The sequence below is a fragment of the Aquila chrysaetos genome, chromosome 18 (assembly GCF_900496995.4).
Source record: "Aquila chrysaetos chrysaetos chromosome 18, bAquChr1.4, whole genome shotgun sequence".
Lineage (NCBI taxonomy): Eukaryota > Metazoa > Chordata > Aves > Accipitriformes > Accipitridae > Aquila > Aquila chrysaetos.
Genome location: NC_044021.1, coordinates 26614730 through 26634920, shown reverse-complemented (window position 1 = coordinate 26634920; position 20191 = coordinate 26614730). Strand labels below are relative to the sequence as shown.

The 20191-nt window shown below is 38.6% G+C and overlaps 1 protein-coding gene across 5 annotated transcripts in view; it reads left to right on the top strand.

The window, feature by feature from the left end:
• Nucleotides 1-20191, top strand: part of NFX1 (nuclear transcription factor, X-box binding 1) — a 72214-nt gene that overhangs the window by 32673 nt on the left and 19350 nt on the right. For 4 of the 5 annotated variants that reach the window (XR_003927347.2, XR_005930818.1, XR_003927348.2 and 1 more), the window contains exons 12-20: nucleotides 85-167; nucleotides 697-805; nucleotides 6277-6396; nucleotides 7053-7132; nucleotides 7464-7694; nucleotides 7986-8059; nucleotides 10716-10817; nucleotides 13845-13886; nucleotides 14224-14322. Coding sequence is in view for 2 of the 5 variants with exons in the window: in XM_030041766.2 (XP_029897626.1) it covers nucleotides 85-167; nucleotides 697-805; nucleotides 6277-6396; nucleotides 7053-7132; nucleotides 7464-7694; nucleotides 7986-8059; nucleotides 10716-10817; nucleotides 13845-13886; nucleotides 14224-14322 (940 nt within the window). In the remaining 3 variants the exon portion in view is untranslated. Of the gene's footprint in view, nucleotides 1-84; nucleotides 168-696; nucleotides 806-6276; nucleotides 6397-7052; nucleotides 7133-7463; nucleotides 7695-7985; nucleotides 8060-10715; nucleotides 10818-13844; nucleotides 13887-14223; nucleotides 14323-16075; nucleotides 16323-20191 lie in introns of those variants that run through there. The other variant, XM_030041768.2, reaches the window with a different exon arrangement.

Sequence of the window (20191 nt, the reverse complement as noted above, 5' to 3'; positions counted from 1 at the left end):
CAGCTTTTGTTCTCAGCATAAGCAAATACATAAAAGTAATGACTGTTTGAGTTTGGGGGTTTTTTGTTGTTTTTTTTTTAATAGCTGCTATTACATTCATGTGTGACAAGCGATGCAACAAGAAAAGATCATGTGGACGACACAAGTGTAATGAAGTTTGCTGTGTGGTAAGTTTATGTGTGGTTTTCTAAAATTGTTAGTTGTGATGTGTGTCTGGTTTTGGTTGTGATGTTAAAAGACTTTTTTGCCATCGTATCTTTCCATTTTTGTGCATCTTCAGTCTCTATTTGCAGTATTGGTCGTGCTCAAAAATTTGTGTGAATGCATTTATTTTGCAGTATTTGTTTTATGGGTATCATTATAAATGTAAAACCATTTTCCAGCCTAAATGCAATTAAATTGGTTTAAAGGTGCTTTTTGTCAATGCAGTGATTCCAGGGAGAATGGGGAGGGGAAGGATATTGCTTAATACAAGAAGCACAAGCTATCATGTAGCTATGTCTGCAACAGAGGTCTTAACAGAATCCGCTTTAAAAATTGTGTATCCATACAGTGATGGAAAAATTCTATAGATCAGGCCTAAGCTATTTTTTGCACTATACAGTTTTGTCAATTAGTAGATTATGACCTCACAGAGAAAAATAAACCACTGGGGTTTATAGTTTAATTCTGCTTTTCTTTTTTGCCTTCCCGTAGGACACAGAACATAAGTGTTCTTTGGTTTGTGGTCGTAAACTCAACTGTGGGCTTCATAGATGTGAAGAACCCTGTCATCGGGGCAGTTGTCAAACATGCTGGCAAACAAGTAAGTTACGTGCAAGAATATTATATTTTATTTCTTATATATTATAGAAATTTATTCACTTAACTGGTCAGAATTAAACAGACAATGTGATCCAAATTGACCAGAACCTGGAGAATAAGCAGTTGATTTTGACTGGGTTTTTTTTTATGAAAGAGGAAGTTATTTCATTTTAGATGAGTTTACCAAGTGTTGGATTTTAATACTTAAAATTGAATTACAGTGAAATATATTCAGTTATGTATGTTCATCCAGCAATCGCTTAAAAAAAAATCGAGGAATCATGCAAGAAAAAAAAGCCGTTTAGAAAGATAATTTCTAAGTGAAGGGAACTCTTGTTTAACAACGTAATAACTGTTCAAGATATTGAAGTATGTAGCAGAATTTGTTTAGCTACTTAGAATTCAGACTTTCCCAACTTGGTACACTAGTGATTTTTCTTTAGACAGGACCATCTGAACAAACAAGAGATGTCAGTTGTGTGTGTCTTAGGCTTTCTGATCACATTCTGGATGGTGGAAATTAGTACTGAATTGCTAGAAATAGATTGACAGCCAGCAGGTACTAATTTTCTTATGATTGCTGAACTATTTAAAGATTTAAGCTGGTGCAGTAGCTTTAGACAGATAGGTACTCTGTTAAAAGCTGTGCCACTTTAATTTGCTAGTTTTCTACAACTGCTTTTTACCACTTGATGTAGGCTACCATATGTTGATTATTTTGCACCATTATAATAGGTAGATAATACTAAATTTTCTGATTTTGGCCTGAAGCAGACAGAAGAGTGCTTCTACATTTCCTTCTGCTAGCAGAATCTTCAGTTGATCTGGAACATCTTCATATGTGATAACAGTTTAATTTTTTTTTCTCAGTCTCCTATTTTAATAGAGATTTCCCCTTTCTTTATATAGATGTAGCTTATCACAGAAATTATAAGCTATTTATGAAATGCAATTTCTGAAAGTTGGGCAGAAAAAAGCCCTTAGTGGATTCTTCAGCTTGTATCCATCCTTCCACTCAGCGCTTGCTTAAGAAGTTTGAAAGTTTTCTTTAAATCCATCATCATTAAGTCTTACAGCTGTGAATTCTATGCTTATTTTTGCATCTTCTGTAATCTACAATAAAACTGTGAGGGGAGAGTGTTTCTAGAATGGAATATAAATACTTACCTGTAGTTCCCCTTCAGCTTTCATCAAATACTGTCTTTTACCTAGTAGTTCTGTAGTCACTCCTGGAGAAAAGTGAGTCTTCTCTCTCAGAAGCTGGGTACTGCTTTGGAACTGCTCATTGGAATGGGGGAAAGGGGACAGTGAAATGTTGAAAGTGTGAACCAGTGAAAAGGAGAGAGACAGGTGTTGTACATTGTAAGGATACTGTTTACAGCTGGAAGTGTCTTAGCTGCAGTAGTACATGTATCTGTCCTATATTGTATGCATATGGACATAGTCAAAGAACTCCATTTTTATGGAGACCAACTTTTCATGGAAACACCTTCTCTTTTCCAGGATAATAGAGCCTCTATAGCTCACTGTGGTTGAAATAGCGCTGTAGTCTGTCTTAATAGCCTACATGCATGCTGACTGTACCTCTCTTTAAAAAAAATAAATGGTTGTGTGTCCAAGCATTTCTCTTGACATAGCAAAATAGTAATCTAAATGTCTCAGAGGTCCTGTTAGTAACTTCTGGTCTAGTTGAGTCAGAACGCACAGGTTTTTCTGACGGGTTGTTTTTCTTCACTGGATTTCATGGGTTTGATCTTCAAGATCATTAAACTTCTCCCCATTGCTGCAGTACTTCTGAGGATTGTATTTCATTTTCAGACCTAAGGTTCAGATGCCTGTCTTAGCCTGGAGAGACCTAAGGATTGCCTCCCCTGTCAACTGTTCCACTATTGGATGTGATGCAATTGAGAGGTCAAGCTTCTCTGCTGAAATTTTGCAGTGGGGTCCTTTTCTGAGCACAGGAGAAGCAGCTACTTACTCAAGGAACCAGATACTTACTGTCATTTGGCTCAAACCTTTGTGTCCCTGAAGTCTCCCATTCTGAATCTGTCCAGAGGTAAATCAGCTAAGCAGTATCTTCAAAGATTTTTTTACCTGCTTTCCCTGGATGCTGCTAGTTGAGATTTCAGAGGCATACATTGTGTGGTTCTGACCTTGTAGCTGATAGGGAGTGCTTCTCAGCACCAAGAAGTCCATCCTTGGCTCTGATCCACCTGTCTAGCCACCAGTTTGCAATTGGGCTGCATCAGCTGTGGTATCGTGTGCCATGGCATGGTCAGCTGTAAGCCACTTGCCACTCATTAGATTGGATATCTTGCCCCTGCCTCCATCTCCACTACTGGTTTTGCTGGAAATGGTGAGGGCTGGCATCAAGATGCAGTACTATAGTGCATCTACACCTCTGTGGTTCTGTGTTCTTCCCATGTACTTTACATTTCCAGTGTCATTTCCTCAGTGCTGAAAGGTGAGGTCCCTTTCTATGCCAGGGTCTCTTTATACACACCCAGTCTACTTCAAGAGAGCAATACATCTCTTGGGGAAGATAAATTATGTCAGTGTTAGCTCTTTTTTTTTTTTTTTTTTTTTTTTTTTTTTTTTTTTAAAGCTGTCAGATGTTGTATTTCTACTCTTTGGATCAGACCTCTCTGCACTTCCTCCCCATTGTCCCAATTAGTGCTAGTTAAGGAACCTTCATTGCAGTTAAGATTCTTCACCTATCACTTCTCATCAGTAGCAAGCAGCCAGTGTAGCTGTCTAACACTCAGGTCTTCCAGGGACTTTGGTCTCTGGTCTTTCATCTTCCTGGACCAAGGAAGATTTGTGGCTTTGAAGCCTGGAAGGTTATAGGTTGTTTCAAGACCTGTAGTGAGGGACAGCAAAAGCCCTACTCTTTCCTATGCTTGCTTTCAACAGAAAATCCATGAATGTTCTGAAACTTTTCAGCTTATTCTACTTCTTTCTACCTCTTCCTTCTAACCCTTAATATTTTGTTCTCCCTAGCATTCTTACTTGCTGGAATTTATTGTGATTGAGTCTCATTAGACAAAAATTACGATCCTTTCTACTAACTGCTGCACTCTAAGATACACAGGCAAATGCCTAGGACCTGGCCTGAGATTTAACTCGCTGAACAGACCATAAAAAACAACCACACATGAGAAATTTCTGAACATAACAAAAAACACAGTGAAAAGCTGACAAAAGTTGGATTTCACAGATGTTAAGGGTAAGAGATGACTGAGCTTCACAGATAACTGGAGGAGGGAGGTATTGGGAACCTTTTGGGGAGTGGAATATTGCAAGGCTAACAGAACTTAGGTAGTTGTGTGAGGCTGGGATGACCTAGGTAATGATACCAGAAATAGCAGATTTGGGTACATTTGTAGCTATACTGGGACCGATGGGGAGAAATTTATTGTGGTAGATTATTTGGGAGGAATCAGGGTGGATGCACGGGAAAATGGAGAGAAGGGGAGATAAAAGACACCATTTGCACAAAGGAAGCTGCTGGTCAGTGCACTGTTCTGACACAGCCCTGTGTACTTGATGGCAACTGTCTATCCTGTCCTAGTTAAGAATAAGATTTAATATCTTTCACTGTAATTTCAGGCTCTATTCTGCATGTGAGGTCTAAGTGCCAGCACCTGGAGACTTGGCCGCAAATCGTGCGGGCACATAGTCTCTGTGCTAGCAACTGGAGAGACCAGACAGACTTACTATACTGTGTGCCAGCAGCTGGAGAATGGGATCACAAGTTATAGGGGCCCCTCGGTCTGAGTGCCAGCACCTGGAGAGACCAGGGGGTCTGCCATCCCTTGTTAATTCCAGTCCTGTCTGTGCCTGTGTATGTCTGGGTAATTTGCTAATGAACTTGCTTCAAAGCTGGACTGACTGGCTAGTGGGAGGAGATCTGCCTCTGGAAATACCCAAGGTTTTAGCCAGTGACTGGGTAAGGGGTCTGTCCAGATATGGATATTAGACAGAGCCTATGCTAATATTTGAGATCCATGAATGTGGCGTGCATATGAATCTAGAGTGCATGCGTGTATGTGTGTTTCTTCACTAGTGAACTTCAATCCTGATGAGCTGGAGAGGAGGAAGACTTGGCTATTGGTATTCCTGTTCACATGAATCTTGTTTGTGTTCAGTTGGCTCTGTGTGTCCGGTCATGTTGTTGTCATGTATGTATTGTCTCTCTGGAATATGTGTTCAGTCTGGCTACTGGCTGGACCTGCGTATTGATCCAGCAGCCTTCATATCCATATGGAAGTGGGACAGTAGGAACCTTTGGGGTTTTAGAGTTCAACAGATTTTGCTTTGGTAGACTAGGAGGGAGGAATCCTGTGATTCCCGAAGTCAGAGAACTTGCTGAACTCAGCAGCTCCCTTAACACACTCGTCTTCTCTTCAAGTTGGAATTGTTGTTTTGTATTTTTATTGCCCCATTATTCTTTTACCTCCTCCATCATTCTCTTTTGTTCTCCCTGATCCACTCTCTCTATTTGTTTATAGACCAATCATATTCTCTTTTTGTTCTCAGATCTCCTTCTATACAACTTCTGATGTTAATATTTTCTCTTAGTGTCCTGTTTTTCTAAGAATTTATCTGTTTGAACTGTAGTTTGCATTCCAATCAGTCTCCCTCCCAGTTTATTTATAGTCTGAAAAACAGCAGTGAACTCTAATGATTTTTGTGCAGTGTTAAGTTTTAGTTGGGATGGTGTATGTAAGTTTTTCTATTCCTTTGCTTGTTTTATCACTGAGACTTGGAATCTTGTGATGAGTTTAAAATCTGTTTCCCAAATGTGGAAGGAGAAAAAAAAGAAAAAAAAAAACAAAAAAAAAGAAAGAAGAAAATGTATACTGCCTGAGACAGAGAACTTCCAAAATGTACAAAGTTGGCTTTAAAGTATTTGGACAGGTTCATAAGCTGCTTATGAGGATCCATGTAATACGAAATGACATAAAGAAGCATACAGAAGAAATTACAGGAAGAAGTCTACATACTGGATGCCTTTTGGTAATTTTCTCTGGAATCTTTCCAGTACCATGTGCAGGACTTGGTAAAAGGACAAAATCTAACCATTGGTCTGAAAAAGCGATGCCAGAGGGAAGTTTGGAGCACAAGGTTTGGATGATGTGCTTTCTAGAAGGGAATTCAAGAGATATCTCCCCATTTTTAAGTCAAGGATAGAACAGCAACAACTTTCAACTTGACATGAGCATATCTCTTACTCCAGTTCAAAATGTTGCTGTGAAAGAACCACTCTCTAAAAGCAAGCATAATTCCTAATGAAGTGATCATAGTCCAGTTTTCTTGTAGGAGCCACAAAAGCTAATAAATTCGCTACCCTGGTGCTTAATAAAAAACGAAGCTGGAGTAAAACGTTTGCATGTTATTTAAAGGTTTCTCCTAGTGGAGAAATGCAAATACATGTAGCCATTGGGGGATATATTTGACTTGTTTTTTCAGGTTTTGACGAGTTAACTTGTTATTGTGGTGAATCCGTGATTTACCCCCCTGTCCCCTGTGGCACTCAACCACCAGAGTGTAAGAAAACATGCACCAGGCCACATGACTGTGATCATCCAGGTAAGTCAGGCCATTCAGTTTTGCTTGGGTTTTTTGGTTTGGTTTGGGTTTTTTTGATCAAAATGTAGAAAAGTGTACATAGGTCTGTTTGAAAATATATTTGCTTTTTTATTAGATGCTTTTTCAGTAGTTGTGAATATTTCCTAAAGTCTACGCTTAAAAGCCAACCAACTAAAAACTTGCCATGAATACTAGTAGTGGTACTTCTGACTGGTAAAAGCATTGAATTTTTTTCTAATCATTGTTAATAGTCACAACACATTAAATGCTATATTCTAATGATTGGAACAGTAGGGTAAACTAGTGAACAGTTAGTTTCTATGTTCCTTGGAACTACATTGGCCGATCGCAAAAAATACAACGCAGGTCAAACAGATGTGCTTTCTGACAAATTCTGTCTGATAGTATAACCCTGCTCAGAAGTTAGAAAATTCTCTGTTATTTAATTTAGAAAATATGGAAGAATATTCACCTGAAAACCTGCCATCATAGTTTTTAAAGAACAGATGATCCTTGCATGAAGCATCATGCTTCCCATAAATTTTGTAGTTCTGAAATGCAAACTCATGTTTAATAGTCTTTATTGTCTCCTTTAATGCATTTGACTGAAGTATGCTAAAAAAATTGTGCTGGCTTTTATATTTCTGTGACTGCAGTGTACCACTCATGTCATAGTGAGGAGAAATGTCCACCCTGTACCTATCTCACTCAGAAATGGTGTATGGGCAAGCACGAAGTAAGTCTGGACGCTTAATGTTTTTGAATACTAGATAATGTTCTAGGACTGTAGGCTTAGATTCTTGTGGCCTCTTTAGAATGGAATATGTTACTGGACTTTTAGTTTAATGTCATTAAATTAGACAAGTGTCTCTTTTATGCCATACACATTCAGACCAACTGCTGGACTATGATATAAAGAAAAACTCAGTCTTTGTCCTAAGATATTTTAGTATTGCTATTCTTATGTGGACAGTGCCAAATGGAAGGTGTGAACAGTAAAAGTACTTTGAGATTTGCATTTATAATTTTTCATTTTTAGTTGTCATCTTTTTCCTCCCCTCTTCCAGCTGCGAAGTAATATTCCTTGTCATCTCACTGACATTTCCTGCGGACTTCGCTGCAATCAAATGTTAAAATGTGGGATGCACAAATGTAAAAGAATCTGTCATAAAGGAGAATGTCTTATAGATGAAGAGTGTAAACAGCCATGTACTATTCCAAGGCTATATTGTAATCATCCCTGTATGGCTCCATGTCATCCTTCTTCACCCTGCCCGACAACATCCTGCTGTGCAAAGGTTAGATACCCAAAGAAAATTCACTGCAAATTCACAGGCAAATTATATGGTTTAATTATCAGCCAATAACATCTGTGACAAAAAATGGCATGTTTATATATGGATAGCATAACATTTTTCTGTAAACTTACAATACTGAGATTTTTTTTAACAACTATTCATCACTTTTAATTAGCCATTATTCCACTAAAATAGGACTTTTTAAAGGAATAAATTTACCTCCCTCACACCCCTCCGTGGCCATAAAAAGACAAAAATTTTAAAAAGCTTCTCTCTTGTGTGATACAACAGGTTGATCTTCAATGTGAATGTGGAAGAAGAAAGGAGAGTATGATTTGCTCAGAAGCATCTAATACATATCAGAGGTTTGTACTGTAATAATTCTTCTAATTCCTTACTGGACTTACTTCTTTGCACTTTGATTAAATTTCAGGCTTTACTAAGTATATTTAATTCATAAGCTTTTTCAGACTTTTTTTTGTACTTTCACGTATGGTTTCTTTTTTTTGTATTCCCCTGAGCTTTCATACTAGCTATGCTGTACTAGAACACATTCCTCTTTTCACTGTTGTTAGTCTAACTGTGGTGGTGTGTCAAAGCTTGAATCTCCCATCTGTGGAACTCTGCTCTACCCACACAGAGCAATTAGATACAGACTAATTGGGCAAGTCCAGATTCAAGCTCCTGAATGTTGTGATTACATATAGCAGTCCATGTGTGAGTTGCTGTTTGTTTCCCTTAATGTGTGATGTAAGCTAGTCAATACAGATAATGAGTGATTTAAAGTCATTCTGAAATGGCTAAATTTAGGTGGGAGAGCTTTGGCATCTAAATCTTCGTTCTTAACTATGCAAACTGAGTCCTACTCAAGTCCATTTATTGCAATAGGTTTGTCTCCAGATCCTATTTCTAAACTTATTTCTCATAAGAGAGGGCAAGGAAGGGACAAGGAAAAGAAGAAAAGTAGGGCTTTGGAACTTTTGAAATAAAAATAGCAAAACAGTAATAATAACAGTAATAAAAAATCTTACTCTGAGGCTGTGATGGAGAGGGAGTCAAAAATTAATCTAGAGAGTTAATATGCAACCAGAGTTCTGTTCTGCATCCCAGTTGATAGGAGAGCACAGTCACAGATTCTTCCTGTCTTTCAGAGAAAGCTTCCCAATGATTGTTTTATTTGGAACTGCTATTTGAGGGCTCGTTACTAGCCCAGCTTAGGATATGCTGCTTTGTTCCTGCTGAACACTGCCCAGATTCAAATTCTGACAGAAGGTAGCTTAGCAGCTACATAATAGGTGCTTAATACTACCTAATAAAAACGAGGAGGAAAATGTGCTAATCAGAAACAGTTAAGAAAATTGTAGTCAATACTACGTTGTATGCAAGATAGACTTAGAGGAGTGGTGATATAATTTTTTCTGTTTTAGAAAAAAGGTGGGTTTTTTTTAAGATCTATTTCACTATGAATACAAATCAGAAGACTGACTCAACTTAGAAATACCTGTTTAAATTGACACATGCTTGTCATTAATGATAAGCTGGGAAGGTTATGTAACTACAAGTCCAAATTTTTGAAGGCTCTCATTTCTCTACTGTTTCTGTAGCTCAGACGCTGCAAAAGTATTCACACAAGGAAAATGGTTCTTTGAAGTCAGTGAGAGTCCTTGCATGCATAAGCTGAACACATATGTATTTACCTAATCAGAGCCCAGGTCAAGAGGAAGGGAAAAAACCAATCCGTTTAAAGCAAGTGTTTGTATCTGTTCCTTCAAATGTGTTCATATATGTTTAGAAATTACTCTTGGCCCATGTGATGTTAACAAAAGCAGCATTTAATGCCAGCTAAGTTTGATAATTCCAACTGTTGAGGTTGCTGAAAGATTAAAATATTCTGATTTTGTGGGAGTTAGGTTTGGCTTTTTTTCCCACCATCTACACACTTGGGGAGGAAAGAAATAAAAACCAACCCCAAACACAACCAAATAACTCTTGTAGTACTGCTGTGGAAAGGTCAGCAAGTTAATGGCGTATCCAAGTTTTCTTAACTTTACAGGAGTGATGAAACAGCTTTGAGCTTTGTCAGTGAATGTCAGTGGAAGAATGCCCAAGGGAACAGGAAAGTGAGTGTGCTGCTATGTCTGTACACATGATACAAATGATGATGTCATATCATCTAATGGCCCATTAACTAGACTTGGTCACCACCTGATAAATATGAAGCTGATGGTGCCTCTCAGTGCTTGTTGTTTTTATGTAGTATGATTATCCTCCTTCCTGATAGATGATGAGTTCTCGAATGTGATGCAAAACGTATACAGACAAGCATATCCTTTTATCTGAATTTAACAGAAAGGATGGTTCAGAGGATAGAATGTTCCATTTTCAGGATTTTGTTTGTGAATGGTGTGGGATGTTTCACTAAAAACTTGCTGTATATTTTAGTTACAGAAATTTTAGCAAGAAAATCAGACTGTGAAGGCTTGTTATTGAAGGGAATGATGAAGAATCTTTATAAAGAAAATTGTAACAGTCTCAGTAGGCATTTTGCTCTTTCCTTATGGCTTGTATCATGCATATTTTCTAAGAAAATTTCTAAGTACTTTATAAATTAATTTTACTGGTTTTAGTTGCACACAGTTAAGGAAGAATCACATAAAACTAAAAAGGCAATTAAAGCTACACGGTCAGCTGTAGTTTGAATATTAAGTAGGTGAGAAGAAAGAGTATTTGCATTGCGTAGAATCGATGCTCTGAAAAATTCCCTGAAGAAGCATGTCCATTTGTTAGTCTTGCTCCTAGTTGCTTAAGCGACATGAGAGAGAGTAACCTCTTAATTTACATAGCTAGATTAGACTCCTAAAACTAGGTGATGTGGAACTAGAGTCCCATTCTGTAATCTGATGAGGAAACGGTCAGTCTGTCTTACTCCTTCCACCTGGAGGTTTAAATCTGCAGCTTTATACACCTTTTCAAAGGTTTATGTGTTGCCTGAAATGAAATCTTAACACTCTTCTTTTTCAGAATAGCTGCTATATCTATAGCCACTAAGTTAACAGATCTACAGCTTGGGGATTCAGTGGAAATCAGTAGGCTTATTACGAAAAAAGAAATGAAGCAGGCCAGGTAAGGAGATATATGTAGAAACATATTTGAAACCCTTGTACGTACCTGAAGCATAGGTGATGTGGAAAATACATACTATTGTGAGCAAAATCCCAGCTAAAATAGGAAGAATTTAAGTAGCCTGCCTCTACTGTAACAATACTGCTAAAAGTATTTTGCAATTCCTTAGCAGTTCACGTTTCTGCTTTCTTGTAGAATGAGTTCTCTATCATTGGCTGGTTTGTTGTTATAATTATGTATGGAACAATATAATTGTGGTTTCAGAGTTTCTTTCTACCCAGAAAACTCCTTAGAGTTCCTCTGGATTTTTTTCAGATTTCTATACAGTATAACTTTTTGCTATTATCTTCTGTTTCAGCATCCAGCATTCCTTCCTGGATGATTAATGGGGCATATTTTCCCCTAGTCATCATCTTACTATTTTTAATATTTTTCTATTATCCTTTTTAGATTTCTTACATTTGTATCTGATTGGCACTTCTGTGTTCTCACACTGGCTGGCACTGCAAATCTGCTTTTAAGTCGCAGAAAACCTTGTGACTTAAGTTTGGTGACTTACTGTTCCTCCTGATGTTCCTCAGGATTGGAATAGCTTGTCTTTTAGTATCATTTCTTTAAGGAATTACCAAGTTTCTCCAACATCCTTCTGTCAGAAACTTGACTGCCTGAAGTTTTTGCCCTTGAAGTCCCTAATTTCTGGTTTTAGTTTATTTTTGTTACCACCGCTCCTTAATTGTGAATTTTGTGAATTGTGAATTTAATTGTGAATCTCTCTTAATTGTGAATTTTATTATTTCAGGGTCAGTCTCTTATGTGTGTAAAGTCAAAATAGTGAAATTTCCCATACGGTTGCTTCATGACTTCCTGTATCAAAAGCTAATACCAGCATACTTCAAGAACTTTTGCTAGTCATTCTGTCTGTTTATTTGTTTAATGTCTATGAAATTGGAGCACATTATTACCAAGTCCTTTTGGATAATTTTCTACACTGAAATAATTTTAACTCTGAATGTATGGGCAAGATGAACTAACACCAGAAACGATGCATGGGAGCACCTGCTCATCCCAGTCTCCAGCTTCATTCTAGTTGGGCCAGTGTCATACTTCAGAAGAAAGGGGGGGGGGGGGGGGGGAAAACAAGGTGAAAGAGGGAGACCTGTACTGATTCCTGCACGCAACTTTAAAGAGCAAGGTATTAGTAATGTATAAGCATGGTATAAGAAAGACACAAATAGGAAGCAGTAATTGAGTCTTCTTTTAGCCTACCCTGTTTGTTTCAATTAATTGAATACTCAAAAATGTACAATATAAGCATTAATTTTTGTCTCTAGAATTACTTTAGAATAATTTCTGCTTTACCCAGATTGAGCCTCAACTACTTTGTTCCTATTTGTATCACAATGCCAACCAGATACGAATATACTCAACAACATGAAGCCAACTTCAGCTTCTCCAAAAAAAGTTACTGTTTAAAGAAAGCAGCCATTTGGCAGTGCTAGAACTCGAGGGGGAGGATGTGGGGTGGTAGAAGAAGGGGGTATGACTTTTTCAGCTACTGAAGCTGCAAGTCTGTCATAACAGCTGTATACTTGCCAGGAGAGCAAATAAGACACCATTGTCTCTGTTGGTGTCCCAGCCTTTGCAACGTGTAATATAAATTGTGTCATAGTCACTGCCGCACATCCTTCCGTGTGGGCAGAGTTATACTGCCCTTTCCTTGAATAGCTGAAATTCCCACAGATGACTTTTCTTTGTGCAGATCTTTCCTAACGTGATATCTGAACTGTGGCAGGTAGCCTTTGTTCAAGGACAGTCAGAGGAAGTATTCTCCCTTCCCCACTCTTTTCATCTACCAAATACCGGGCCAGGGGAGGAAAAGAGATGGTGGCACATAAAGTATTTATTCTTAAATTTCTAGTTTATTGTCAAACTCCAGTATTTTCAGAGTGACTTACAAATCTGCTTCATTCATTTACAATAGCAGAATATTTTATGCAAACTGTGCAGAGATTTCCTTTCTTTGTTTCTCTCTGTGGTCCTGTCTGTAGACATTTTATACTCTAGTTTGGTTTCCTTTCTAGGGTTTGGGGGTTTCTGGTGACAAATTTGGTCCGTCCTAGAGTAGCTTCTCTAAATTGGCTACATTCCTTTTTTAGAGGAGGAGAAAATGGTTCTTCAAGCAAATGACTAAACAGTACCATGTTGATCTTAGAGTGGAAGTATGTTAGCTTTTTTCCGCCTCCTTAAAGAAATCCACCAGAAGTTCTAGATCCTATAGCTGTGTGTCTCCAAACATAATACATGTCACTGAATGAACCAGTTTCCCCTGTAGAAATTATTTGTTTGAAATCAAGGAACTATTATCAACAGAATCAATTCACTTATGCAGTCTAAGGGGCAGAAGTTTGTAACTGCCACTGAAATTCTGGAGAACTTTTGATCCTTCTCTGACATTTTAATCCCTTAAAATAAATTACAAAATACCTTTCAAAGATGAGACAGAAGACTGAAACTCGTAACTCTACTGACACTAGAAGTTATGGGCTCAGTTGAAATACTGATTTTTATAGTGTATCGTAATCCTCCATACGCATAGCTAACTTCCCTGTTTTTCCTGACTGATAATTTTTTCTGATGCATATGAGTAAGTGACCTTGTCACATATTCCTCTGCTAATTTCCCATCCTTCCTAGCATCGCCTCAATGCTGATATCAACTGCTTTTTTTTTTTCCTCAAATTATCTAGTTTACCAATACAATAAAACCTAATTCAGAAGCTGTTTTTCTTAGTTTCTGTATGGCTTTGGTAATTGCTGCTTCTGTTCAAGACCTGGAGAAGGGCTTGTGTGCTCAAAGATCTTTGCTGTTTGGTTTTAGCTCTATTATCTGATCTAATACAATAAACTATTCTCACACACTCTTCTTACTTCTTTAGGCTGTGATAATGATATGATACCAACAAAGCTACAGTTTGAAAAGTATGAGTAGCAGCAGTGATTCTAATTGTATTTTTCTTTCATAATTCAGGTTGCAATGTGATGAAGAATGCTTAGCTCTTCAGAGGAACAGGTGAGCAATGAACTTGCTTTTTTTCAGAAGTCCAGGTTCAGAAAGTTAATGCTATGTGGAAGAAAATCCTGTCCTGCATGACCCAGAGAACTGATAAATGTGGAGATCTGTATTGAGTGATCTGAGATCTTACTAGAATATTCTAGTGACAAGTCCTAAATGAGTAGTTTCAAATGTACAGACTGTATCTTTTGCAAGCTGTTCATCTTTATTAGTAACCTGTGTCTTTACTCTTCAATGACAACATATTTGGGAGGCTAGGGGGATTTGTGTGTTTATTTTTGTTTGATTGTGTTTTTGTTATGTTTTGTTTCTTCCCTCCTACCCTCAAATTTAGGCGTCTTGCTGAGGCTCTTGAAATAGATGATAATTCGGATCCTTTTAACATCCGTTCTTCTGGACCAAAGTACAGTGACCTTTTAAAAGAAGATGCGAGGTATGTGTTCTAATGAGGACAGGTGTCATAGGCAAACAGTGTTGAGAGCAAGATGGGACATGCAGGATAGTTACATTTAGTCTTGTAAAAATGCCCGTGTTTACTCTTCTCTCCAGCCTTGGCAATAGGTGATAATTGAGGCAAAGGAGGTGATGTGCACTTCTCAAGATCTCCAAAACAAGAACCTGAAAAATAAAAGTGCCCAATAGGTTGCTTTGTTCTGTAACAGGACCAGATTTAGAATGAGAACATCATTCTCCACCATTCTTCTCACTACGAATCAGTACCTGTACTTCTAACGTCTCCACTGCTTTCGTACACAACCAAACCCCATCTCAGTGCTCCTTGTAAACTTTTCAAGACAAAGACAAAAGTGATGGCTAAGTAATGAAATATGCTCTCATAGCCTGGCATTATTTCCCTCCACCAGTCTCATTTATTCTTTTGCCTTACTGCCTTTATTTTACAAATAAAGAAATGGAGTTAACAAAACACTTGGTTGACGTAGAGCTAAGCCTATGCCAGTGCTGACTGCAAAGAGGGCTGCTAGACAGAAACATCTGAAAATGAGGCAATAGAAAATCAAGGTACTATCAACAGCATCACACTGATAAATACTATGCAATCTGTAATGACAGGGAGGGATCAGACACTTTTTTAAAAAGGCGCTTGAATGATAAGCATCATCTAAGAATTTTTTTACTCTTGGGTGTGTGTGTTTGTAGGCATGACAGTAGTTTTTACCAGCTCTAAGTTTTTAGAACAGCTGAATTTGTTTTTCTCTTGCTTCACTGTCCTATGATACATAAATTTCATATTTGTGTGAGGATGTTTTCTACTTGAAAATCCTTGTCCTTGTTTCGGCTGGGATAGAGTCAGTTTTCTTCTCAGTAGCTGGTACAGTGTGTTTTGGATTTAGTGTGAGAACAGTGTTGATAACACTGATTTTTTAGTTGTTGCTAAGTAGCACTTATCTGAAGTTAAGGATTGTTCAGTTTCCCATGCTCTGCCAGCAAGCAGGTGCACAAAAAGCTGAGAGGGAGCACGGCCAGGACAGCTGACCCGAACTAGCCAAAGGGATATTCCATACCATGGAACGTCATGCTCGGTATATAAACTGGGGGGAGTTGGCTGGGAGGGGCTGATCACTGCTTGGGCATCAGTCAGGGGGTGGTGAGTAACTGCATTGTGCATCACTTATCTTTGCTTGGGTTTTATTTCCTCTCTCTCTCTCTCTCTCTCTTTATTTTATTATATTCCTTTTCATTACTATTGTTATTATATTTTATTTTACTTTAGTTATTAAACTGTTCTTATCTCAGCCCGCGAGTTTTACTTTTTTTTTTTTCAATTCTCCTCCCCATCCCACTGGGAGGAGGGGGGAGTGAGCAAGTGGCTGCATGGTGCTTAGTTGCTGGCTGGGGTTAAACCACGACAATCCTTTATTTAATTTGCTGGTGTGTTGAGACAAGTGAAAATTTTGCTTAAATAGCCACACAGAATTTAAGAGTAAATCACCTCTTGCTTTATTTCCAATGGATTAGCCTACTGCAAGGCAAGAGCTGAATCTTTTCATTGTGTAGGTACTGTTTTATTAGTATTTCTACTTAAAAGTGGTATTTTATAAGAACTATTCTCTAAGTGTATATAGAATATGTTTTGTTCTACCTCTCTCAGAAAACAAAGCAGACATTTTCACTTTCTTACTGTGTTGAATATCTTGTTGTGTGTAATCCCTTCTCTTTTTTTTTAGAGTACAATCCAATCTCACCTTCTTGTCAGCCATTCTCTGCCCATAGTGCAGTGTTCATCTTTCATGAACAGAACTGACCAGAATCATGCACTGTATTCCAGATGGTCTAACAGATACCTTGAAAAGTAGCCTTAATGCTTCCACAGTTCTCTATGAAAATATCTCTTCTCAGTCATTCTGCAATTTTACTTACATTTCCTGTGTAGCCACTTTATATTGTTAACTCACAATAAACTAATACACCCAGGCTATTCTTACTGATTCACAACTTAAAGCAAAAGTTTTTGTTAGTCCTCAAGTCAATGACTTTGCACATTGAATTACTGGATTTTATTTATCTAGTCTTCAAGATAAATTAGTTTCTCCCTGTATTAATATATCTCTCTTTACATGAGCAGCAATCTGCAATTTGTAAAGCTATGGCTTTATGAACTTACTTCATTGACTGCTCTTGATGATCTTCTATCTCAGCAGTCTTGCAAAAGATCTGGGTTTCCCTCATAATGGCAGGATCTACAAAGTGTATCTGTTACAGCATTTTTTTTCAGGTAGCTCAGCATTCTTTTTAAGTTTTGACAGATGCATTTATTCTTGCTTGAGCAGGTCACTTCAGTAATACAAGAGTTCAGGGCTTGTGGTTTTCTGCAGAGCATAAGTTGCACATCTATGTATGGGATCTCAGAATGATGAGAAATATAACAGCCACCTTCCTATGCATTCAGGGTCACTGCCTCAAGAAGGCGGCAGCTGCCAAAACCGTGAGTAGAATGCTGTGATACTCCATTGATCTATGAAGCTGATGCATTGTCAAGTGCTGAAAAAAATGCACATCTACAAATGAGAAAACTTGAGAAAGCTGTGAGAAAACTCCTGATTTTGAGCTGTAATCTTTAATTACAGAACTCTAAAGCTCAAGATGCAATAGAACTCCTGGTGACAGGAGGAAGATGAGTAAGTGGAAGCATGCCAAGATAATGTGTCTCCTTTGTAGGAGAATGACAGGAGATGGGAGCGAGCACCAGGAATAGCATGGTAATGCTGCTGCATGCTGATCTTGCTGATGTGTTTGTCAGAATCTGACAAGAAATGAGAAGAAAAGTCTCTACACCATACAGCTTTGCATGAGGAGATGTCCTGCTGCCAAGGGGAATCCATCGTCTAGCATGGAGATGACTGTACCAGCACAACTGAGCACAGATCAGAGGGTACAGATCCACTGGGTGGACACTTCAGCATTGACCTTCTTAAGAGGCTCCAGAAATAGACACAGAGAGCAAGAAAATGCTCAGGTTGGCCTGCTGACATGAAGTTGGAGGGTAAACTGGCACAAGTATCAATGCCCAGTTTGACAAGGACAGTGCTAAGGCTGCTATTTGATGAATTAAGACTACTAGAGAAGGAGAGGAGGACATCTGGAATATCTGGCCATATGGAGCTACACAGAAGAGAATTCTCTTACTTTGTCGCTGCCTGTGTGAGACCCCACAGCAGTTGTATGGACCAGGGAAATCTTGGATCAAATGGTTAAGTCTAGAGAAACACAAAGGGAGATGGGTCCTTCGTAGGCATCGTCTTAGCCAGTCTTCCCAAGAGTTAACCCTCCACATGCTGCTGTAGACAATGAAGGTGTGTGATCTGGAAACAGGAGCAGTGTAAGGTTTAGGGGTAGGAGACCTTTGTAGCCTTCTTAACAAGAACTGAAGCCTGAAGGAAGGGGCAGTGAGGGCAGCTTCTCAAGCACATGACTGGCAAACTGCAAGCCTGGAATGTCAGTCACTCAGAGGCAAAATCTTACACTGGCAAGTGTTGCAAGAATAAGGAGATTTTTGGCAAAGGCAGCAAAATCTGCAGAAAGCAAAAAAATACAGCAAGAATTACAGTGGAAAACCGAGCAACGAAAAACATTCTTATGAAGTAGTGTGGCTGAGAGGGACTGAAATGGCAGTAGGCCTGCGCCTTCTTACATGCAGTGCGAGGAGGTGAGGAGAAGCCTAATGTATACCATTTATAGACACTGCACAGAAAAAGAGACTTTTAAGTCCCACACTGCAGGATTTCAGTATACCCACTGTCAGTTCAGATGTGTTTATTCTAAGAACCACTTCATTTCCTCACTGTACATTATTTTTCATTAAGTATCTATTGCAGGTTAGGACATAGGAGCTCACAACAGCAGTTAGCTGGTTGTTTGTCCATAACTAGTCATAAATAATTGAAAGAATAATGTGCAAATCATTATTTCTGTGCTAGTAAGTAATAACAATATTCCTTTTAAAATAAAACAAAACCAAAACAACACACTTGGCAAAACTTGGAAAACTTTTATTGTAAGAGCTCAGATGAATAACCCAAAAGAATTAAAAATACTTTAGAAAATACTTCAGTCAGGTAATAGGTACTCAACAATATCCTGGGAAACGGAGATACTCCATTTGCTTTTGATAAGGCAGTGTGAATTGTACGTTGGTTAATTTTTAAATACACCAGTGAATTCCAGCTCAGGATGACCACAGATGAAATTCCCCAAACAGGATATGAGCAAGCTGATGAGGCACCAAAAAAAGCAACCTAAAACTGCAAGATGGGAACCAGAGACAAGCACAGGTGAGAAATAAGGAGTAGCCAGTTCTCACTGTCCTTACTCACCCAGGTATCAGATCAGGATCATACAGAGAAGACTACTGAACCCATAGGATTTGTTTTTTCATGTTCTTGTGAAATTATTTACATCAGGCTTCAGTTTCTTCCTCATCTTGATGGATAGTTTCTGTTACCCTTGGCCTTTCAAGACCTTCACTAACAGTTGAGGTTGCCAATGTTTTCTTGGTAACTGCAGGCGTCTTTTGGCCCTTCAATGTGGGTTCATGCTTCTGTATAGCTAGGAGTAAAGAGTGTACTTCCTTGTATGTTGACCTGACACTCCCCATCTCATGTCATGGCAGTCTAATGAGAATTGCTCCCAAATTTGGAAAGGAAAGACTGCACGCTGTTGAAAAGAGACTTTTATTTTTTCTTTACTGTTTCATCTGGTGATCTCAAAGGGAAGTTTGATACTGTAAAGAAAATCTTACTTGTGCTTTGTGAGCCTTATTGGCAGAGCAGTAAACAGCCTGAAGTACTATTCTTCACTCTGAACATCGAGATACAGAAGATGCATCTTCCTGTTGGATTGCCTTAGCTGTTCACTGATGCATCCAGAACTCTCTAGGGCAATCCAGATGTTTGTTGAGAGTAGCTGTTTCAAAGGAAACTTTAAGATTAAGGAATACCAAAATCCACCATTTCCTTCAAGATTCCTCAACCCAAATTATGCTCCCTTAGAATCTTCTTGATGATTTCAAAGAAAAAGCAATTGTTCTGTCCCTCCCACCATCTGCATTGTCCTGCCCTTTGTTGTTCCTGTCTGAACAGTCTGTAGGTTGAGGCTTACTTAGATCATCAGGTGGCTCAGGGTTGTTCTTCCAGGAAGTTGTTCTGGAGATACAAAGTGCACATAAAATACTTGCCTCACCTTTGAATACGCATATGGTTAGTCACAACTCTGCCATTGTGTTGTATGTTACAAGCGAAAGGTAGTAAGGTCCTGCTTCTACTTGTTAGAGAGTTATTGGAACTAGGAACGTTAGGTGTTGCCCGTGAAGTTAGTTTCTGTACTGTTCACCTACTCCAATCCATCTCACCTCTTCCTACGGGGAAATAACATTCTTTTAATCAGTTGATTTCTGCTGCCACCACCACACTCACAGCCCTGTCCCCAACGTAGTATGCCTTCTGTTTTGTCTTCCTATTTGAGTACTTCAGTCTTGACTATCTTGGGATTTCTTGAAGCTGAGAGACATTCTAAGTATTCCTGAAAGAACTCCCACCTGGTTGATTTCACTGGTGACTTCCAGTTGGCAACTCTGTTTTTATAGGCTGCTGAAGGGTTCGTTTTTTGAACATATCCCCCAATCTGTGAGCTGGTTCCTCAGTAGTTTTTAAAATATTACACATCAGGTGCTTGTGGACCCTCTCATCGGATTGTTGGTTCCATTTTTTTCCCATTTTTTTCTTACTTCCTGTGATCACTTCACCTTGAAATTTGGGTGTTTATGGCTGGCATTCCATGTAGTATTT